The following is a 24,448-nucleotide window of genomic DNA, read 5'->3' as shown; positions in this document are numbered from 1 at the left end:
CCGGAATTACATCTCCAAAACCTTTGTACAAATCTTACAAATTTTATAAAGTTTTGAAGTAAGTTTTTCTTCAATTCTTTTCTTACAAAATTACAAATTTATTTCTTTAGCATGCATATGGTCGGTTCAACCGCCTGATCTGCATAAATATACGTATATAAGTTCATAACGGACTGGCTCTGCCGCCTATTGAATATATACATGTATATTCATATTTAAATTTATAAATTTTATTTTATTTTTGTTAAGTATATATATTCTTAACGGACTGGCTCTGCTGCCTATAGAATATATATATTTAATCTTTAATTTACAAGTTTAATTTTCATTTCTGAAGATTTCCCTTTTTTGTGCATTTTGTTTATTTCTTTAGTTATTTATATATTATTCAAGATCTAGATTATTGCTTCTTCCCTGTTAGCTCATCCCCCTTTCGATCCCGGTGCATCCTTGGTATTAGAGCCTGGGGGGGAAAAGGTTCTATTTAAGGTTCGGATTGACATTTAAACATTTTTGAGGTTGGTAAGATGATCTTAAGGTGATAAGACAGCTTCTTTAGAGGTGTAAACAGGCCTGGGTTGTAAGTCCCGTGTTTAGCCGAGAGGGCGTGTTTAGGGCAGTGATTCCTGGTGCGATTACCTCACTTAACTCAAAAGATCAACCTAGAAAAATTCTTTAAGTATGAATTCAATTTTCTATAGGACAGTTTCTTCTTCAAACTCTTCTACCTCGTCCTCCGAGTCGAGAAAGATAGTTAATAGTGAAGAGATAATAATAGAAAATTTTGAAAAATGTATAGATAATTGGGAAATTCCAAAAGTACAAAAGGATCAGATCTATCAGACTACAAAACTCAATTTTTTCAAAACTAATTTCACAATCAAAACTGAAGAAAGAGATCTTCAGATTACAAAACCCTTTGAGACGATTTCTCTTCTGTCTCAAAAATCCTTACAAATACATCCATATAGGTTTAGTCCAAGTTGGAATTAAACCGCTTACAAAAGAAGGGTTGAACACCTCAATCCTAGCAGTCCTTAGAGATACTAGGTTCATAAACTTCCAGGACTCCTTGCTTAGTTCAGTCGAGTCTAGTTTATGCAGTGGACCAATATCTTTTGATTGCTATCCAAATTTTACTGTTTCCTTAAACGACAATAATATTACAAAATCCCTTGTTTTACAAATCAAAACTCACAATTACAAAATGCTTGAAGGATCTATTCCTCTTGCACTGATTTACAAAATTCATTACAAAGCCATGGTTTCTGCTTTTGCCACAAAACATAAGTTTCAAAATAAAAGAGGAGAAACTTTGCTTTTACAAACTGATCTTACAAAATCCAACACTGTAATCCCTAGATCTATCCAATGGAAGGACATAACCCTACCAGAAGAATGGATTTTAGAAGGTGCAGTAGAACCAGAATCTTCAAAAATAGTTGAGCCAAACGTTCAACTTAGGCAAATAACCCAGTATGACGATGGAAGAGTCACTTTAGCTTTAATGAAGCCTTAGGTTTTGGATGATTCCTCAACATCCGATCGTTGACATAGGAAGAATGTCTCGTATACCTTCTGTCATTAGTTTGCCTATTACAAAACCAATTGGAATACAAAATATACAGCCTAGGTATTCTACCTCAGACTTACCTAGCTCTTCTAGGTTTTCTACTTCAGAAATACCTAGATCCACTTTACAAAACATAGATTACTCTACAAATGTTCCACATCCAGTTTATACAAATTTACAAAACGAGTCTGTTCAGGATGAAACCCAAACAGAGTCAGAACCTACTTCACCTACCTTTTCAGCCATTACAGAAAATGTAAACCATGAACTTAATGTGCTTGAAAAAGAATTTGAAGTAGACACACAATATTTGCATGACGATTTTTATTCTCCTAAAAATCATAAAAAGCAAATGTGGTTTTTCAAAAATTTCAATAATCAAAGGGAAGAAATTCAAAAGAAATATTATGACTTTATACACCAACATAGAGTTCATTTTCTTTTCTTTGATTGGTTTGAGATGTATGCTAAAGAGCATAACATTTCATATCCGTTTTCCAAAACTCTAAACACTTTCAAAAAATCAGTCCCAATTTCAAAACCTTCTCAGATTTCAAAACCTAAACAACAAGAGTCAAAAGATAATCAATCAGAGTTCATTATGGCTCTAAAAAATCTTCTAAAGAAAGCAGAACAAAAATTATCTGTTAACCCTGTCACCGTTAGAAACAAAGTTCCTGAATAGAAAATTTCAGATGATAGAAAAGTACAATATGAACATCCTCCTCTTAGGAGAATAAAAATTCCCCACTTAGAACAAACAGTAGAAGCAGCCCCTTACAAAATTCCAAATGAAAGTGATTCTGTGAATATAAAAAACATTGTTCTACAGAATAACTTTACAAATGCTCATTTGTATACCATAGGTAAGCAATTACAAAAAATGGAACAAAACCAACAGGCTACAGTTTCCCAAATTGAAACTAAGCCGGATACAAAATTGAAAAACCCAATTTTCAAACCATTCCAAGTTTCCAAAAACAGTCAAAAAGATTTACAAAACAACAACAATTCTGAGTTCATCCAAGCTTTGAGAGACATGAAGACTAGGCTAGAAGCTTCGACTTCTACTCCAGTAGCACCTGAAACACCTCAAACTTCCCAAAGGAGTGTCAATATAATTGAGGAAGATTCAGATTCAGATGTCCAAAGCCAAGAAAACCAGCCCATCCAAACTGAAAAAATTCAATCTTCAAAACCTTTACAAATCAATAGACTTTATTGGCCATGGTAGCAACACCCTCCCAATAACGACTCGGACTTAGGCATAGAAAATAGATCTCAAATCGACCAGTCTAAATTCAATGCCTCTACTGTCTATGAATGGAACATAGATGGTATGTCCGAATACAACATCTTGAATTTGCTCCAAAGAAATGACCATGGCAAAGAAATGCCTACAAAACCCAAATGGAACCCTGCACAGAGCTATTCTTGAACTCCTCATTGCAGGATTCTCGGGATGACTCAAAGGATGGTGGGATTATCATCTCACGAACCTACAAAAACTGAGATTCTAGAATCCATACAAACTCAAAAAGATGGCGTACAATTCTTGATGAGTTAGGCCAACCAATCCTAGATGCAGTAGCCACCTTGATAGTAACAATCTCCTTACATTTCGTAGGTGACCCATCTCATCTTAAGGATAAAAATGCCGAACTCCTTTCAAATCTTTGATGCAAAAAACTGAGTGATTTTCAGTATTACAAAAACACTTTCCTTACTAGGGTAATGCTTAGAGAAGATTCTAATCAGCCCTTTTGGAAAGAAAAATTCCTTGCTGGACTTCCGATCCTTTTAGGAGAAAAGGTTAGGAATAAAATTAAGGAAGCATTTGGAAATCAAATCCCGTATGATAAATTAACCTATGGTGAACTAGTCAGTCTCACTCAAAAAGAGGGTTTAAAGATTTGTCAAGATTTGAAATTACAAAAACATTTGAAATGGGAAATGAGAAAAACTCGTTAAGAGTTAGGATCTTTCTGCAAATAATTTGAAATAGGAACCAAAAACCCTACTCCAGATTGTGGAGGAAGTCAGAGTAAAACCTTACAAAAAATCATCCCAAAAATACAAAAACTCTTCAAAACCAGAAAAAGATTCCTATTACAAAAAATTTCCAAAAAAGACTAGTAAACCTAGTCCTCAATCCAAATCAAAGATTAAAAATTTAACTTGCTACAAATGTGGTAATAAGGGCCACACTGCAAATTTTTGCAAGTTAAACAAAAAACTTCATGAGTTGCAATTAGAAGAAGAAGTTATTAATAAGATAACTGCTCTTTTAATTAAAACCGAAGGTGAGTCCAGTAATTCTGAACTCACAGAAAATGAAGAAGGATTACAAATTGATGAATTAATCACAAGTTCATCATCCAGTTCAGATTCTGAAATGTAAAAGGAACTTACATAAAACCAAAATTGAAAATCAATGTTCTTTCAAAAGACCAGAAGTTACTCTTAGAAATCCTTACACAGGTTGAAGATTCTCAACTACAAAAGGAATTTTTAGGAAAACTTTTAAAAACCTTTGAAGAACAACCAATACAAAAACCTTCTATTCTACCCTCTATTACAAAAAACACATATGACCTTATGGCCATGTTGGGTAGAAAGAAGACTTCAAAACAATCAACTGTTTCAGTCCAAAGCCTCCAAGAAGAAATAAAAGCTGTTAAGATTGAGCTTAACGAGCTTAAAGAAAAATAGGCACAGGACTCAGAAACACTTCAAAAATTACTTTCAAAACAAATCAATGAAGAAATCGAAGAAGAAGATGAAGAAAATACTTTAGAAATTCAAAATCTTGAAAAACCTACAAAAGAATTTCTCTTCATCCTTAATGAGATTTCTTCCAGAAAATATTTGATAAAAATTTTGATGGTTTTTTTTAAAAGATTTCAAGATCGATACAATTGCCTTATTTGATACAGGTGCATATATAAATTGTATTAAAGAAGGCATTGTTCCAGAAAAATTCCAAGAAAAAACTACTGAAAACCTTTCAGCTGCAAACAATTCCAAAATCAAAATTAATTACAAAACAGAGGCTTCAGTAGCTAATTCAAATCTTCTTCTACAAACTTCATTTGTTTTAATAAAAGATATCAGTCATAGTGTCATTTTAGGGACGCCTTTCATCAATTTGATTACTCCCTACAAAGTCAACTATGATAGTATTTCTTTTAAAACAAAAAACCAAAATCTTCTTTTTCCTTTTGTTGAAAAACCCAAAACAAAGAATTTGAATATCATAAAGGCTTATTCCATTTTTGATAATCAAATAAATGTTTTGGAACAGGAAACAAGACAGCATTTACAACAAGAAACTTCATTAAACAAGCTTGTTTTCAAAAATCAATTTTTTGATTACTGCTTATTACAAACTAACCCTTGTGAGTTTTTACAGATGGCATAATCATCTAACAATGGTGATTTAGTCCACTTTGGACCAATAGTCCTCTCCAAAACTCCTGCTCAAAAATTCAGAATTAATATTGCCAGAACTGCATTTGTTCCCACAGAAAGGCACCAATGTTTATTAGAAAATCTTTGGACTTTAATACAAAACAAAAAGTTGGGAGTAACAGCTCTCAATGCACTTTGTATTGAGTTCGAGGAAGCTAATAAATATGTGGCTGACCTCCTTAGCAGAATTAAATATCATGAGTGTGACACCCCTTACCCGTGTACAGTATACCCGAGTAAGTAATGCCACACGGTGTACTGGCACACTCTAATATACCTTACTTAATTTGTGTCATGCTTTTGAAGTTAATTTATGAAATATGATTTATTTTAACTATTTATCAAAAGTATTATTCATTTGAGGTTCCGAAGATTTTAAGGAAAATCCGGCGGAGTACCGGTTAAAAATGGAGAAAACAGTTCTTCGGAACCTGTTAAAAACACTTCCAATATACTATTTTATTCATTCTCAACTCCAATATCATCAATAAAACTCAATATCAATATCTCAATAATTTGTCAATTTCAGGTCTCAACAACCTTTTCATTTCTCAAAACATCCCTTTCTCAGGGTTCTCATATATAAACAACCATTAAATGCTCAATTTAATACCATACATGACCATAAATCTTTAATATTTACATGAACCTCAAAATACATTACATAAATCCTAAATACATATGAGAAAATAAAAAGTTAATTACAAAATGACAAAATGACATCTAGTGTCCTACCAATGCACTGCAGGTGACGAGGTGACACGGACACTGAGCAGAACTGCCGGATGGACTCACCCAGTTTGAGGTCTACTGGGCTCACGATCAGGATCTCCAGTACCTACACGTGGCAAAAGCAACGCGCTAAGCAATAATGCTTAGTGGTGCAATAATAAAATAAAAGAAAATAGCAAGAAAACAAATATATAGTGAATGTGTATGATTCATTTGTTTGGTATGGTTATATATACATTAATTCAGTAACTTGGTTCATTTCATTCATTTGGTTGCCCAAGTAACCTACACTAGGCGATCGGATCGATAACGGTAACCGCACTGGGTACCTAGTACCTCGGCCGTCACACCATCGGTCACATATGTATCTCCGTGGCAGCAATGAGCCTAACAAGTCAGAATAATATCAGGCACAAGGCCAAGTCTCAATACAAAGTCAGAATGGCTAAAAGCCATGAAATCACAGAATGGCATTTTTGCCATGTGCAGTACTGCTAACTGAACCCTATTGGCATGCCAAACTATCCAAACCAATCTTGTTAGATATACTAGGGCATTTGAAACTCTTAAATTTGTCAATTTGTGAATTTCAACTTTTTTTGTGTCACTATTCATCATTGGTCAACAAAAATGTTGACTTTTGGAATAAAAATGTGTACATTGCCTTTGGCACTCCCAACATACCACATTTGGTGTTTAAAACTTGTTGGCATTAAGTGTTAATACCATTTCAAAGTGTAACCCACACAAGCAGAAAATTTCAGTTTTGGTGAGTCAACTTTACTGTTCCATTGGACACTGTTACTGTTGGAATTTGAAGAAATGTAAAACATGAAAGTTGTTCCTTATTTTGTCTAGTTGAATTTCCTTTTTTGAATCACTCTATTTGGAGTTTTGTAGCTCCAGATATGGCTCAAAAACCCAAGCTGTCCGGATATGCATTCTGCAGAAATTTACCATATCTTTAGTGCATGAACAGTAACTTGAGTCACTTGGTTGAATGGGTTCTGGCCATAATTTGGGGTAGGTTCCTTCATGAAAGTTGTTTGTCTATGTCTTAACTTGTTGCTGTAAAAATTTCAGGCCAATTGACCAAATCTGCAGTGAGTTATGGCCAAATGAACAGTTACTGTTCATTTGGCAAATTCTGCAGAATTCAGTGCAGGGTATCCGGATTGTGGCTGAGTTTTGACCCTTTTGCTTTGGTCTTTTGGGCATGGTTTCTTCAGCAAAAATGTGCCATTATAAGCCTAGTTTCATGTCCAATTGTCCAAACACCAATTGGATTAACACAGCCCAAGTTATGGCTGTGCAAAGGGACTGAATTTTCAGTCCCTATGCTGCTGTCCTAGGGCAGATTTCACTTTCACTTTACCCTACCATTTTTCAGTTCTAATTATGGTCAACATATCCAAAATGGTCACTTATTGACCATTAGAGTGTTCTTTAATAGGTTGGTCAGCCAAGTCACTTTTTCATGCCTCAAAACCCTAGTGTCCAAGGCAATTTACCCATAAACCTCCTTTAGCACCCTAGTTAAACATCTAGGTAATTATATAACTTAAATACAATCTCCAACTCATGCTAAGTCCATTAAAAACATTCAAAACACTCCCTTATTGGTTCTTCTTAGGGCTGTCGAAATTGAAGTGTTCATACCCATAGGTTTTTTGTTCATTTAAACTACAAATCTTACTAAGTTCAAGTCCAAAATCATGGAATTAAAGAGTTTAATGGGTATAAGTGCACTAACCTTGTTTGGGCAGAATTTCCAAAGCCCTAAACCTCACTTTTCTTCCTTTCCTTGGCTGCCAAAAGCTTCTCCAAGTGATATGGTCAAGGTTTAATGAAAGGGGTTGGGGTTTAGTGGTGGAAACTCATGGGAAATGGAGGTAATGAAAGAAAATTTTCATGGAGGGAGGAAGAAGAGAGGATCACGTTTTTAAGGAAGAAGAAGAAGAAGAAAGCAGCTGGTTTTTTAATTGTTTAGGTCTTCTTTTATCTCTTTATTAGTTAGTCAAATAATGGCTAAATTTTGATTGGTCATAGTTTTTCTTAATGACATCATAATTCCCATTTACTTACTTTTCTTCTTACTTTTGTTTTCTTATTTTCATTTCTCATTTTTAATAAATTTTTCATCAACATTAATTCATATTTTATGTCATATTAATTATTTACTCAACTGGACAAGTCGGCCAAAAATCACCTCGGAAGGCGAAATGACCAAAATGCCCTCCGTTTGGCTTAACGGGTCAAAATTGTCTGTACCGATTGAAAACTTTTTCTAGGTATTTTCTTGGCATTCTAATGCCATGGGAACCTCAATTACCCTTCTCTGGAGTCCCAAAAATTATTTTATAATTTTTCCCCCGGGTCTAGGGCTCCTCGTTATAGAATCAAGAACTTCCTCCTGCTACCCATCGCTTGGGCACCATTGCTTTGCTTGGTTGTATTTTATTTCTAAAATTTTTACTAAGTGTTTCTTATTAATATTTGAGTTAATTATGGTTCCCGACTTTAATTTTAATATTTTTCCGGACGTTCTAGCTGTCCGACCGACACCTGGCCACCGAACAAGAGAATGTACTGAGTGGTTAATGGAGGGTGTTACAACTCTTCCCCTCTAATTTAAATTTCGTCCTCGAAATTTACCTGATGCAAAAAGTTGAGGGAACTGTTGCCTCATCGTCTCTTCACTTTCCCAAGTTGCTTCCTCGGTGTTGTGGTGCCTCCAAAGCACTTTCACCAATGGAATCTGTTTGTTCCTCAACTCTTTCACTTCCCGAGCTAGGATCCGTAGAGGTTCTTCTTCATATGTCAAATCTGGTTGTATTTCAATTTCTTCTCTGGAGATGACATGTGAAGGGTCTGAGCGGTATCTTCTGAGCATGGATACATGGAACACATTGTGGATCTTGTCCAGCTTTGGAGGTAAAGCTAGCCTATAGGCCACTGGACCCACACGTTCAATAACTTCATATGGGCCAATAAACCTAGGGCTCAACTTACCTTTTCTTCCAAACCTCAACACTTTCTTCCATGGTGACACCTTGAGGAACACTTTGTCGCCAACCACATATTCTATTTCTTTCCTCTTCAAGTCGGCATAAAATTTCTGTCTGTCTGAGGCAACCTTTAAGCTGGCTTTGATTGATTTCACCTTCTCCTCAGCCTGTTTCACTGTGTCCGCCCTACCGCTTTGTTCGCTAATTCACCCAAAGACACCTGAGTTCTACATTTTCTCCCATACAAAGGCTTCATATGGGGCCATTTGGATGCTAGCTTGATAGCTATTGTTGTATGCGAATTCTGCCAGTGGGAGATGTCTATCCCAACTTCCCTCAAACTCAATGACACAACTCCTCAGCATATCCTCAAGGACCTGACAAGTATTTCACGTTATTGTTATCATTTCAATTCTATATTTGTATCAATTTCATGGGTTTCAATTGTTTACCTGGATTACTCTTTTCGCATTGCCCATCCGTCTGAGGATGGAAAGTCAGGTTTGAAATGGAGTTGTGTACCCAAGGATTCATGCAACTTCTTCCAAAATCTCGATGTAAACCTTGGGTCTCGATCGATATGATGGAAAGTGGAATTCCATGCGATCTAACTATCTCATCGATATACACTCGCTAACTTCTCCGTGAGTAGTTAGTCCTAATCGCGTAAAGTGTGCCGACTTTGTCAATCATCAACTATCACCCATGCCGCATCATGTTTCTTCCGTGAGAGGTAGCCCACTTACAAAATCCATGGTGACCCGATCCCATTTCCATTCGTGTATGCGATAGGTCAGTAGCAAACCCGATGGAACTTGATGTTCTCGCTTGACTTGTCGACATGTCAAGCATTTAGTCACATAGTCACTATGTCTTTCTTCATACTGTGCCACCAATATCAAGCTTCGTGTCATGATACATCTTTGTACTTCCAGGTGCATAGCATATACACTAGTGTGTGCCTCTTTTAGAATACTAGCTTTCAATTCCCCATCATCCGGTACACACGCCTTCCTTTGTAATACAGACACCCATCCGCTTTCATCACATAATCGATTGCTTTTCCTCCGAGACTTTGCTCATAATAGCCATTAACTTCTCATCTACCTTCCGCCCATCTAAAATCTGTCAGAGGTGTTTGGCCTCACTTGCAAATCACCAAAATAGCTCCATCTCGAATCAAGGTTAGACGGCATTCAATGATCTCAAAGTCGTGATGGACTTTCTGCTCAAAGCATCAAGAACTACATTTGCCTTCCTGTGATGGTAGTCAATTACACAATCATAATCCTTCAGAACTCAATCCATCGCCTCGCCTAAGGTTGAGCTCCTTCGGTTGGCAAATATTTCAAACTTTTGTGGTCCGTATAAATGTAGCACTTTTCCCATACAAGTAATGCCTCCATATCTTGATGCGAAGATAATTGCTGCAAGCTCTAGATCATGGGTAGGGTAGTTCTGCTCATGTGGCCTTAGCCGTCCGGAAGCATAGGCGATCACTTTTCCTCTTACATCAATACACACCCTAACCCATTATGTGAGGAATAACTATGGACCACAAAGTCCATACCTGACACCGGGCCAGAGCACATCGGTGCCTCACAACATAGCCTTCAATTTCTCAAACTGGTCTAACACTTGTCATTCCAACAAATCGACATTCTTGTGTAACAACTTGGTCATTGGAGCAGCTATTAGGAAAATCCTTCACAAATCTTCTCAATACCCAGCTAGCCCCAAGAAGCTTCGACCTCGCTTGTGTTTCGGGAGGTTTCCATTCCATCATCGCTTCTATTTTCTTGGGATCCACCTAATCCCATCACCGACACTATGTGTCCAAGGAATGCAATCTCATTCACCAAAAGTCACACTTGGACAACTTAGCATATGCCTTCTTTTCTCGCAGGTTTGCGAACAATCCTCAAATGTTCATCATGTTCTTCCTCGGTCTTGGAGTACACCGTAATGTCATCAATAAAACCACTACTAACAGATATACGTATGGATGGAAGATACTGTTCATAAGGTCCATAAATGCCGCTGTGGCATTTGTAAGGACAAAGGTCAACAACCGACACTCATCATGCCCATACCTGGTCCTGAATGCAGACTAGGGCACATCTACATCTTTCACCCTCACCGATGATACCTCGATTCGAGATCAATCTTAGAAAATACTCCTGCTCCCTTCAACTGATCAAACAGATCATCAATTCTAGGCAACGGATATTTGTTCTTCACAGTCACTTTATTCAACTGTCGATAATCAATACATAGCCTCAAAGTCCCATCCTTCTTCTTTACAAACAGCACTGGAGCTCCCCATGGTGACACACTGGGGCGTATGAACCCCTTATCTAGCAACTCTTGCAACTGAGTTTTCAACTCCCTCAATTCAGTGGGTGCCATCCTATAAGGAGCAATGGAAATGGGTGTCAGATCTGGCAGTGTCTCAATAGCAAATTCAACTTCCCTTTCTGGTGGCAAACCAGGCAACTCTTCAGGAAACACATCTGGGAAGTCTTTTACTGTGGGTATATCACTCAGATTTGGCTTAGCCTGCCTAGTATCCACCACATGTGCTAGGTAGGCTTCACAGCCTTTTCTCATCATTCTTCTTGCAACTGTGGCTGAGATAACGTTGGACAGGAAATCTGTCCTTTCCCCCACAACTGTGATCTCATTACCCTCAAGGGTTTTCAAAGAAATTCTCTTCAATTTGCAATCAACCATTGCCTGATGACGTGACAACCAATCCATTCCCAAAATCACGTCAAACTCATGGAAGGGCAACTCAATCAGGTCTGCCAAGAATTCATACCCTTGAATCCTTAACGGGCAACCTTTGTATACCTTGTTCACCACTACACTGTGGCCCAATGGATTAGTGACCAGAATGTCTTGGTCACTCTCCCCTACTAGTATCCCCCTTTCTACGGGTAGGTTGATGCAAATATAAGAATGAGTGGATCCTGGATCCACCAATGCATGTACAGAAGTATTGTAGAGGAGAACGCACTCGATGACGCCCGGGCATCTTGCTCCTCCCGAGCTCTCGGGGCATAATTTCGGCGGTGGTCCATTATCGGCCTCTCTGCTGGCTCGGATGTAGGCCTCGAGATGGTCCCACGGCAGGATTTACGGACCTTCTACCCCTTGGTGGTGCAGGAGCAGATCTGTCTGCTTGTGTTGGAGCAGCAGTAGTAGTTCTGCGTGGACAGTTCCTTAACTGATGCTCTGTTGACCCACACCTCAAGCAAGCACCAGTCACTCTCCAACACTCCCCCTTATGCCATTTCAGGCAATGCCGACATGCAGAAGATGCTGGGGCTAGTCCCCTGAACCCCATCCCTGGAGAGCTGCCCACTGATGGTGTGGACTGACCTCTCCTAGGGGTGAACTGTGGCCTGGGCCCCGAGATCGACCACGGCCCGTGGCTGACCCGAACTTTGTGCAGGAGGACCCTTGAACTTCTTCCCTGATGCAGGAGCTGAACTCGACTGACCCGGTCCCCTCTTCTGCTGTCTCTCTCTTCTAGTCCACTCACTAATTCTCACTTTTTCAACCTTTATGGCAGCTTCCACTAACTTGGTAAATTCTGTGATTCCCAAGGCAGTGAGCTGAATCTTGATGTTGTCATTCAGTCCCTCCTCAAATCTCTTACACCTTTCAGCTTCATTAGGGACTATCTCCCTTCCGTAGCGGCTTAATCGGACAAATTCCTTCTCATATTCAGCCACTGACAACTGTCTCTGCCTCAGGTTAATGAATTCCCTTCTTCTCTCTTCCAAATATATAGTACCCACATACTTCTTCTTGAATTCAGAGAGAAAGAAATCCCAAGTTGCAGTTTCTGGCTGCACTTCACTGGACACAGTGTCCCACCACTCATATGCATCGTCTTGCAGTAAAGAGATAGCAGCTTCTAGATTTTGCTCAGGGGTGCAGTGGAGTTGTTTCAAAACTCTGACCGTTCTGTTCAACCAATTCTCGGCTGCAACAGAGTCATCTTCTCTCTTACCATAGAAGTCCACAGCTCCAAACTTCCTTAGTCTTTCCAGGTGTGATTTCTGCTGTGGAGCTAGTGGTGCTAGTGGTGGTGCTGGCATTACCTCGGCCATTTGTCTAAAAAAGTCGGCCATTTGTTGGAACATGGCCTGTGGAGGCTGAGCAGACTCTGCTTGAGCTAGCGGAGCAGATTCTCTCATGCCCCCAGTCTCAGCTGCTGCAGGTGGAGCATGACTCTCCACTTCCTCCTCAACGGCTCTCTGAGATGAAGGATCCATATCCTATTCAAAATAAGAAAGATAAACAGATCTGCGTTAGTGTCACCTCGACTCTTACAAATGCAATGCATGGTATGGACTCAATCTAGGCCCAAAAACGCCTAAACTGTGCTCTGATACCACTAAATGTGACACCCCTTACCCGTGTACAGTATACCCGAGTAAGTAATGCCACACGGTTTACTGGTACACTCTAATATACCTTACTTAATTTGTGTCATGCACTACAAGAAAATATCAGAATAGAAACCGAATTTAGAAACGGATTTATATCGGTTTATAATTTGAAACGGATTTTGAAACGGAAATCTGGTGGAACAACTTAAATACATTAAAAACCAAATAGCAACTGATTAGAAACCGAAATTAGAAACGGAAACTCGTCGGTTTCTAAATTATGAAGAACATTTTGATGGCAAATTTAGCAACTGTTTATAAACCGATTACAAACCGATTTTTGAAACCGAATAATTTTCCGTTTCTAATATTTGTCATATTAGAAACCGAATATATCGGTTCCTAATCACTTTAATTTAGAAACCGATTTCATTCGGTTTCAAAATAAAAGTATTATCTATTTATATTTAGAAACCGATTCGTATCGGTTTCAACATTCATATAATTTCCATTTTATTTACTAAAAATTAAATTCTGTATAGAAACCGATTCCTATCGGTTTCAATTTTCCTTTGTTATATTTAGAAACCGATTTATTTCGGTTTCAAAATAAATCTAATCATTAATTTTATTTATTAAATTTTAAGGATAAATTAGGAACCGATTCATATCGGTTTCTAATTATAACAATTTAGAAACCGATTTATATCGGTTTCAAAAGTAATGTAATTTCTATTTTATTTACTAAATTTTAAAATAAAATAGAAACCGATTCCTTCGGTTTCTAATTACTCACTAAATTTAGAAACCGATTGTTTTCGGTTTCAAATTTTACTTAACACGTTAGAAACCGATTCCTCTCGGTTTCTATTTTCTTTTATTATATTTAGACACCGATTTATGTCGGTTTCTAATTGAAAGTAATTTAGAAACCGATTGCTTTGGTTTCAAATATTAAATTATATTTATAATTTCTATATTATTTACTAAATTTTCAAAATAGAAACCGATTATTATCGGGTTCTAATTTTTAACAGATTGGTTGAAACTGATAACTTTCGGTTTCAAAATTTATCGATTATATATTTGATTTAATAAATTTTAAAGTAAAGTTAGAAACCGATTTCTGTCGGTTTCAAAATCAATGAAATTTTAAAATAAATTAGGAACCGATTTATATCGGTTTCTAATTCTTTTAGTTATATTTAGAAACCGATAGCTTTCGGTTTCAAAAATTAAAGTGTTATCTAATTATTTTTATTTAATTTTAATTTTAATTATATAGAATTATATTAATTTTATTTTCATAAAACTATAGGGGATAATTTAATTTCAAATATATATATTATATTAATTTTTTTTCAACTATATTAATTTTTTATACCATTCTAGAGAAATGTCTTTCATAAACTTACGCTATTAAAATAATTTAAATCAATAATTAATTATATTTATAAAAATAAAAAAATATTTACAAGTAAATACTAATTTAATACTAGCTCCATTCTATGTCAATAATTTTTAAAATTTTTTATAAGAATTAAAAAATTATTGGATAAATATTTTTATAAAAATAATATTAAAAATTAATTAAAATTTCTTTATAATATCATTGAAATGTAAAAATATGTGAAAAAAATAAATATATTGAGAATAATAATAATTAAAGTAAAGTTAAAAAATAATTAATATTTTCATAATTTTATAAAATAACAAATAAAATAGAAATTTTTTTTTTAAATGAGAGTGCTAAATTACATAAAACTACGTAGTTTTAAGGATAGGTGACCTTAACAAACCTATCCCCCTTCCCCAAAGCCCCAGCTCCCTCTTACCTCTTTCTTCCCATTCCCTCGCTGTCACTGTCTTCGAAGCCGCATCACTGAAGCAATTCGTCGGTGCTTTTCGCAGGTGAGTACTTGAATTTTCACTTTTCAGTTAACATACCTTTGCGTCTTCTCTTCCATCTTTTCCTAAACCAAGGGTTCATTCCACGGTTGACAGATCTCTGTTTTTTTTTTTTTTTTTTTTGTTTCCATGTGAAGCTACTGCAGTGGGTTTTGAATTTTTGGTTTAATAGTACAGAGTATCTGCGGTTACATTTACTGTTCCGTTGATTAGGGTTTTGGTTTTAATTCCTTAGAAACTTCCATTGGCGGTTTAAGATTTGTGCCACAACTCTAACACTGACAACCCATTCCCGGTTTCTTTCCTCTGCTTCCTTTCTAAAACTCAACCAGCAATCACTTCTCCTTCCGAAATTTCGACTTCTCAAGCCCACACCTCGCAATTCTAGGTGCGCTCCCGTCGTCTTCGCCGCTCAGTTTGATTTCTTTAAAGGTCTGCCATTGTCTTCCTTTTATTTTATCTGTCATTGGACGTTGAGTTTAATATTACTGTTTTGAATTCATTTGTTTTAACATAATCTCACTTTCTGCTTGAACTGTTTTGGTAGTATTGGCATGGATAAATTTGTTATTTGGTGAGGCGTCCTTATTTTCATCACAATTTTATTAGTTAATGATTTTATTAGCAAGATGAACCAGATTCATATGTTATTGAACAATAATTAATTCAATAAGCCTGCTTTAAATATTTTGTATATGGGTTGATTTCATAGGTTTTTGATCAATTGTTAGGTAATGAGCTACATGGTTCTTACGAAAAGGTCAAATTACTCCACCAATTAGTGGCATATTATCTTTGTTTAGAAGTTCCTAATTTTTCTAGCGAGTGATTTGTGTTTACGATGTGCTACTAATTTAAGCAAACTACAAGAAAGCTTCAATTTTGCATTGTTAATGGGCATTTTTGGTTACGCAAAATAGTTATTCAAACAACATGGAAGGTTGGGAAGGATGGTGTTGAAGCAGGAACTAATCTGGTGCCTGTAAGTTTAATTTGTCTCCTTTACTCAGTTCTTTCTTCTGGGATAGTGTTTTGCAGTTTAATTTAATAAATATACGGTTTTTATTGTTTGGTTAAAGGACTCTGTACCAAGACCAATTGCAAGGATTTCAAGAATGATTGTAGATCGCCATTTCACTTTTTATGTCAAGTCATTTCTATCTACGCTTTCTTTGCTCGTATGTTGTCTGTTTCTATTTCTAACTGCAAGAATTAATCTGAAATGGTTCAAAATTATCAATCATAACCTATTCGTAAGTAAGATGTATGAATGGAGAATTTATCAAGAGTTTCCTACTGAAAATTACCACACATCATTACTCATTTGCATGTTGAATCAAAGTTCGGTGGTGTGAAGAATGAAATATAATAAAATATGTACGCAATTTTGGATTATTTACCAGGTATGAAAGCGAGACATTAGAATTTTCTTCTCAGTCTTGCTTTAGATTCTGATCAGAAATCTATAGTACAATAAGCTGATTAGGAAACAAAATTCAATGTGATGAGTGCCTGCCTTCTAATGCTAGTGTTCAGTGGTTTAATGTGCTATCTAGCTGCCTTAAGATACTTGGGCAATTGTATAATGCATGTATGTTTATGCAAGTTACACAGATGTGTTTGTATATATGTACATTCATACAGTGTGCTTGTGAATCTATAGAACATATTTTATGTTATTATTTTTTATTATCCTGCCTTTCTTTGTGGGAATTTACTTCTCTCAATACATCTAATATCCTTTATTCCCTTGTGTTAAAGTTAACATCTCTCTCTCTCTCTTGATATGAAATAAGTTGTTTTGAGTATCTAACTTTAGTTAAAAAAAAAAAAAAAAAAAAAAAACATTCTGTTACTAATTTTAATGAAAACTTTTGGAGAGAATATTAATGACAAGTGTTGGTCCAGTTTATGGTTTTTGAGTGTAATTTATCTCACTAACATTGGTTTATCCTTATCAGAGGTGAACTGTTTTAAATATATCGTTGAATGCTGTAATCAATTAAATAGTTCCATTGTTATGCAGCTACCAGAGACCGCATTATTGGAAAGACAGCATATGGATTTGGCATCCGCGTAGAGAATCTTAGAGAAGCCAGGTATTTGTTTATTTCCGGCACCACATCATTCCTCCCCGCCCAAACCCACCACACCCCCCCCCCCCTTCCCCCTCTCTGTTTAACCTAGTATTTCTGTGTGATAAGTGATTGACAATTCTCAGGAAGTGTTAAAATTTTGTTGTTTCAAATTCTGGATAACTGGTTATTGACGAGTTAATTGTACAAATGGTTATTTAACTATAATTTAGTTTCATTTTTATCATATAACTTTTACTTCTTGTAATTAGGCCATGCATGCAACTTTAGTTTTGTTTCAATTTGGTACAACATCCAGATTCTTGGAAAAGTCTCACGGGAATGCTGTCATGAACCATGAAGCATTCATTTACACATTTGGTTTTGATAAATTGCATACAATTAGGATATGTGAGAGTACCGAAGTTGAAACAAAATTTAAGTTTTATGATATAATTCTTTGCCAATCACATGACTAATATAAAATTAATCTTCGAGTTTGGTAGCCATTAGTATAATTAACCTGAATACTGACATATTAACATCATAGAATACAAGCAGTAGAATACAGCCTGGGAAATCATTTGTATGATTGTATGATTTCATAAATGAATTTTATACAATAATTTACTGACGGAATTTCTTTTTTTTTTTTTTTTTTTAACTACAGTCTGTCTCATTCTCTTTTGGTCACTATCTCTCGTTATTTTGTCCCTTGCTTTCAGTATCACACAGGTAAGTAATATTTTAATATGGCGTTTTAATTTGTAGATGCATGCATATCAATTTTTGAGGTGATAATTTTTTCTATTTGTAGAAATTTTGTAACATCTCTCATTGTTCTCTGGGTGCAAATTTTATGTTGTGCACTTGGAGAACTAATGGGAGATGCTGCTAGAATTTTTACAAATATATGACATGTCATTATCTGTCTGTTATTGGTAGAGATGATACAATTCTAATTGGGTTAGGGCCTTACCTTTCAACGCATGATTGGGGATATGATGTAATTCTGATATATGACATATCATTACTAATATTCACTTAATTATTACACAGCTATTAGGAAAATGGGATCAGATCGGAGATGGATGTATGCTAGGTTAAAAGATGGTCTATTGACCTCAGAATTCATAGAAGGTATTGAACAATTCATAACATTTGCTAAGCAACATCCAGAGTGGATGGATGGGGATAAACTGAAGTGTCCATGTAATCATCGAAAGTGTCAGAATCGTAATTATCTTGATGAGAATACAATTCGGTTACATTTGATGAAGCATGGATTTGTGCCATATTATTATAAATGGATTCTACATGGGAACCCCGCACAAGTAATATTGATAGTCAAAACATAAATGTTATGATAGCGAGTCTGCTCAAGAGGTTGATAATAGCACAAGCAATACCTATGAGCAAATGGTAATGGATGCGAGTCTGATTTCTTTCAGGATGTAATGGAGGAGCCTCCAAATCCATCAGCTCAAAAATTGTATGACATGTTGCAAGCTGTTAATCAAGAGGTGTGGCCAGGTTGTGAAAGCCATTCGACTCTCGGTTGTTGCAAGGATGTTGAACATCAAGGCGTAACATCATTTGTCGAGAAAGGTGTTTTGATGACATTTGTCAACTTATGAAAGAGGTGTTACCTGGATGAAAATTTAATGATGAAAACTTTTACTGACGAAGAAGTTGGTTCAAGCATTGGGCCTACATTGAGAAGATTCATTGTTGTACTAATGGATGTATGTTATATTGGTTTGAAGATAGTGAGTTAACGAATTGCAAATTTTGTGACCATCCACGGTTCAAACGACATAGTCGAGCGCTTCTAATTTTCAAACCAATGTGCCACATAAGAAAATGTACTACTTTCCTCTCACCAGATTGCAAAGATTATATGCTTGAATGCAACAAAGAAAAGAAATGAGATGGCATCTTGAGCATGACCATGAAGATGGGGTAATGTGTCATTGTTCGGATGCAACTACATGGAAGCATTTTAATAAAACACATCCTTCATTTCTTCTTGAGGTTCGAATGTAAGGCTAGGACTGTGCACCGATGGGTTTCAACCATTCGGTCAGTCTGGACAACAATATTCATCTTGGCGAGTCATTGTCACTCCTTACAATTTGCCTCCTTGGTTATGTATGAAGGAAGAGTATATGTTCCTAAAGGTACTAGTTCTGGTCCGAGAAACCCAAAAGACAAATTGGATGTGTACTTACACCCTTATTGCAGAGTTGAAGCGATTGTGGGAAGTTGGAGTTGAGACATATGATGCATCAAAGAAGAATAATTTTAATATGAGGGTTGCGTTATTATGGACAATAAGTGATTTCCTGCATATTCAATGTTATCCGGTTGGAGCACACGTGAAGGCCGCTTGTCCATATTGTAGGGACGATTCGGATGCATTCACATTGACAAAGGGTGGTAAACAATCATGGTTTGACAATCACCGTAAATTCTTACCACTAACCATCCTTTGACGGAATAAAATTGCTTTTAGAAAGAACAAGAGATTACAAAAAGTGCTCCCCATTCTATCGGTGAGGAAATTTTAGAACAAATAGAACATCTAGGATTAATGTGTGTCACGGATATGGAGTGCAGATGAGAATAACGGTTGCAAAGCAAAAACACGGGTTGGCATCGACTGAGCATTTTTGGGGATTTGCGATATTGGAGTTCTTACATGGTTCGCCACAACTTGGATGTCATGCATATAGAAAAATGTATTTGAAAATATTTTTAATCTTGTGATGAATGTTGAAGGGAAGACGAAGGACAATGCAAAATCAAGAGAAGATTTGAAAGAGTTTTGTCACCGACTGAGTTGGAGAGGAATATGGCAATAGGAAAGTACCCTAAAGCATGTTACACATTAGACAAACAATCAAAAGTATTGTTGTGTGAATGGCTTAAAATTCTTTGATTCCCATATGGTTATGTGTTAAACATGGGTAGGTGTATAGACATACAAAACTGAAGTTGTTTGGGATGAAAAGCCATGATTGTCACGTCTTTATGCAGAGATTACTCACAATAGCATTCAGGGAATTGCTTCCACAATGTGTGGCAGGCATTGACTGAATTGAGTAATTACTTTAGAGAGTTAACTTTAACAACACTCAGAGAAGAAGACATGTTATAGCTCGATGAAGAGATTCCTATAATAGTATGTAAACTAGAGTGTATATTCCCTCCAAGTTTCTTTGACTCCATGGAACATCTCCCAGTGCATTTAGCTTATGAAGCATGGATTGCTGGCCAGTACAATATCGGTGGATGTATCCATTTGAGAGGTAACTAGTTTAATATATTATTGCATGTTGTCATTATATGGAGAATTAAAAACCTTGTTATGACTAAATAGTAAGTGGTATAGGTACCTTAGGAAGTTAAAAAATAATGTGAAAAATAAAGCTAAAGTGGAAGGTTCCATATGCAATACATACTTAGTAGAAGAAGCATCGTCATTCTACACTCATTATTTCGAACCGCATGTCAACACAAGGCATCGAAAGGTTCCATGCAATAATGATGTTGTCGAACATATGGATGAACATCTAGGGAATTTATCAGTTTTCACTCATTCCGGTAGGCCACTAGGAAAAGGAAAGATTATATATCTCATAGAAGAAGAATTTCAAGTAGCACAAATGTACATCTTGTTGAATTGTATAGAAGTAAAACCGTACATTGAGTAAGTTTTTCTAATATTCAATTATTATAATTGTTGCAATGCCATTATTGATTCCAAACATGTAATTAACTATTTTCATTGTGTGCAGCATTTTTGTTAATGAGTTACACATGGCCAATCCAAATATCAATGATAAACAAGTTGATGAGAAACTAGAGCGTGAATTTGATAAGTGGTTCAATAAATATGTTCACAATCCCTCCAACAATATATCAAGCCAGTTTTTAAAGGATCTATCAAAGGGTCCATTAAGAAGTGTTATGTGCTACAATAGTTATGTAGTTAATTGTTATAAATTTCAAAATAAAGTTTATGTTTCTCATAGTGAAAAGATGAACAGTGGGGTATGTATCAAGGGTACTAATTACATTACTAATGAAAGTGACTACTATGGACAATTAATTGAAGTGCTACGATTGGAGTACCATGGATTACCAATCAAAAGAAGCTGTATTGTTTAAATGTGATTGGTTTGATCCAACACCAAAAGTGGGAAAAAACATTCATTCAAAATATAAACTTGTGGATATTAATCATAAAAGATCCTTCAATAGGTATGTACCATTTGTTCTTGCTATCCAATCTTCTCAGGTGAATTATTCCATATATCCAAGCTTAAAACGTGACAAGGATGATTGGTGGGCTGTGTTCAAAATCAAAGCGAGATCTGTTATTGATATTAATGATAAATTGAATGACACAACCCAACATGAAAGGGAAGAAAAATTTCAATAAGATGAAATGGAAGTCACTTTGATTCAAATTGGCGATGATGATGATCAACAACAATACTTGAATGATCAAAGCGGTGTACTAGTTGAAATTAATGAAGAGGATGTTGAAGATGAAGAAGAGCTTGAATTGGACTCAGAAAGTGATGAGGAATGCGATGATGTATATGATAGTGATACTAATTAGAATTAGGTATTTCTCTTAATGAATTTATATTTCTAAACTTGAAGTATAAACTCTAACTAATTTCATCTGTATTATGTATCATAAGTTGAATGAAGCTAACTAATTAATACAATTATTTATGCAGGATGCGAGGCAGCGGTCGCAGGGGAGGTTTGTTGGGTCATTCACAGTCAAGGCGATTACATGCGGGATGAGCCCAATGATCAACTAGACCAATCTACGAGTGGTCAGCCTCGGGTTCCTTCACGATCCAGGGAGGTGGCACGAGATCCAGAGGGTCTCTTGCTTCAACACGACATCGAGCTATACCTCCACCGCCACCGCCACCACCTATTACCCCATCTTCTGAGCCTGCAATTGGATCAACCTCTGGTCATGAAGGTCATTCAGTTGGGGCAGCACCAATATCATCGATGGATGGCCTATCACTCACTACATTTGGAAGAAAGAAAAGAATAAAGCTCATTAATGGCACGTAAGTATTTAAAATTAATTAAATTTATCTATTATTTTTTATTTAATATCATTGGGAATTGAAATCTTGTGTTTCTACATTTACATAAAATCAATATATTTCTTTGTCTTTCTTTTGTACAGGTTACATCCATCGAGGAATGTGCTAAGAAGATGAAGAATATCTTCAAGGAGAGGATGGACCAGAGGGGCACCTTTGTTGGAAAACTATCACGCTGAAACAAAAGAGTTTCTTGGGATGAATTTCAAGTAATAAAATAAATATTTAAATATTAGCTATCAGATAACTAATTTGCATAGTTTATGAAACCTCAAAAAAGAATGTTATGAACAAATATCATTTAAGTGATGAGAATTTGTGAATTAATGTAAAAGAACACAATTGAAGTATATTAATGCTTAAATGATCTATATGTACAACTTGTGTGATATTGAAAATATATATTGTTGTGAGTTGTTGTAGTTGGGGTGGATGTTATTTATTGTGGAGAATATATGAAGTGTTTTAAACAGTGCAATTAATACCTAATAAATATGTTGGATTGTCAAAAATTTAGTGCAAATGCTGACAATATATTTATAAAATATTCTAATACAAATACAACTTTCTTAATTTTTATATATATTATACAATAAATACTTTGATTGGCAAGAGGTGACTCCACTAGTAAAGGAAGCTTGGAGGCGTAAGGCTGCAGAGCGCTATAAGGCCCTAATGTGCAATGTCAGGAAAGGAAAATCCAAGGTCATCGTGCCTAATAGTACAATGCAAAAATGGAAGGAGGCATGGAGTAGCCCAGAGTTTAAAGCCAAGAGCCATCAATTCACTGCTAACCGTTGTAGTGAGATAGGGGGAGTTGGGGCAGGCATCTCTAGACACACAGGGGGTTCAGTTTCACATGCTACTCACGCAGATAGAATGGTAATGATTTCATATTTACTATAGGATGGTAATGATTTCATATTTACTAGTTTTGTTATTGTCTGTCTACATATTAGTAGCAAATAATCGAACATTATTATAAACATCACTAAAATCATTATATCTTTTCAGGAAGCCCAGCTTGGCCGAAGACCTTTTCCTTATGAACTTTTCCATAAGACCCACACTAGGAAAGGCACCTCCGATATGGTTGATTCACGAGCGCAATCAATTAAGGTAAGTGAACAAGTATTTTATGTCTTTCAATTATATGAAAAAAATGAATAAGTGAGTTTGTTTATTCAATTGCCAAGAAAAATAAATTTAAAATATGTGTATTGACTTATGCAGGATGCATTTTTGGCGCTTAAGGAGCAGTCGTCTCAACCACAAGAGGGGTGCAGTGACCCTCCTATTGTAGATGAGGTCGCACTATATTATCAAGTTGTGGGGGGGGAGAAGAAGAACAGGGTTTATGGCATTGGATCTCAAGCATCAATTTTTTACCCTAGCTCATCACATGGATCATCTTCTACTGCATCCTATTGTGCTCAGTCAGAGGCAATGCAGGAAGAGATTCAACAATTGCATCAGACTATTGCAACGCTCAAGGATAGTTTGGTTGCAATGGAGGAGAGATCGACAACGCGAGTTGATGCTAGAGGAGAGATATAGACAACGTGAGCAGACATTGGAGGAGCGCATGCAACAAATGATGCAAAACATGATGTCACAAATGATGCAGTGCATGATTCTGACCCCAACTCCACATGCGACTCATCAAGACGATGGTAGAGAGGCTGATAGTGGTGATGAGTGATTATCTTGTTGATGACAAGTAGCTTTTTTTTGTTATTATGATATTTTATTTTTCCATATAGTATATTATTGTCATAACCCTTCAACTGTCATATTTATATATAATATTGGTGATATTTGATATTTGATAGCTGATATTATAAATATTATGATATTGAGCATTTAAAATTAATATTATATTATATGCTTCAATACAGAAATAATATATTAAATAAAAAATAAAAATTTTCTACTAGTAATTTGAAACGGATTAAAGCGAATTTTTCCGTTTCTAATCCAACAACTCGGTTTCAGAATTTAGAAACCGATTTGCAACGGAATTTCTGTTTCAAAAAAATTGAAACCGAAATATCAGTTTTTAAATTAAAACGGAATTTGAAACCGAATATATGCGGTTTCTAAATTTGAAACGGAATAGTGGTTTGAAAATAGA

At 35.9% G+C, this 24,448-nt stretch overlaps 1 protein-coding gene and 2 long non-coding RNA genes across 3 annotated transcripts; all 3 read left to right on the top strand.

The window, feature by feature from the left end:
* Positions 1-15,301: 15,301 nt before the first annotated feature.
* LOC131179548 (uncharacterized) lies at positions 15,302-16,220 on the top strand. Its single transcript, XR_009148441.1, has 3 exons — positions 15,302-15,527; positions 16,016-16,077; positions 16,175-16,220. It is a non-coding gene; the product is annotated as an uncharacterized LOC131179548 (long non-coding RNA).
* A 766-nt stretch (positions 16,221-16,986) lies between these two features.
* LOC131179547 (uncharacterized) lies at positions 16,987-18,403 on the top strand. Its single transcript, XR_009148440.1, has 3 exons — positions 16,987-17,194; positions 17,841-17,905; positions 18,230-18,403. It is a non-coding gene; the product is annotated as an uncharacterized LOC131179547 (long non-coding RNA).
* A 4,511-nt stretch (positions 18,404-22,914) lies between these two features.
* On the top strand, positions 22,915-23,886 carry LOC131179546 (uncharacterized). The gene is made up of 3 exons (XM_058146426.1): positions 22,915-23,196; positions 23,329-23,433; positions 23,548-23,886. The coding sequence occupies exons 1-3, from the start codon at positions 22,990-22,992 to the stop codon at positions 23,869-23,871; spliced, it is 636 nt and encodes a 211-aa protein (XP_058002409.1). The 5' UTR covers positions 22,915-22,989; the 3' UTR covers positions 23,872-23,886.
* The last annotated feature ends 562 nt before the right edge of the window (positions 23,887-24,448 follow it).

This window comes from Hevea brasiliensis, chromosome 4 (assembly GCF_030052815.1).
Source record: "Hevea brasiliensis isolate MT/VB/25A 57/8 chromosome 4, ASM3005281v1, whole genome shotgun sequence".
In the NCBI taxonomy this organism is placed as follows: domain Eukaryota; kingdom Viridiplantae; phylum Streptophyta; class Magnoliopsida; order Malpighiales; family Euphorbiaceae; genus Hevea; species Hevea brasiliensis.
Note: the sequence above shows the minus strand (reverse complement) of the source record. Positions and strands in the feature narration are given on the sequence as shown.

Bases quoted from the DNA above. Each gene is read 5' to 3' on its own strand.
- LOC131179546 (XM_058146426.1), top strand. From the start codon at position 22,990: ATGTGCAATGTCAGGAAAGGAAAATCCAAGGTCATCGTGCCTAATAGT. The intron at 23,197-23,328 runs GTAATGATTTCA...ATATCTTTTCAG, and splicing joins CTACTCACGCAGATAGAATG to GAAGCCCAGCTTGGCCGAAG. The intron at 23,434-23,547 runs GTAAGTGAACAA...TGACTTATGCAG, and splicing joins CACGAGCGCAATCAATTAAG to GATGCATTTTTGGCGCTTAA.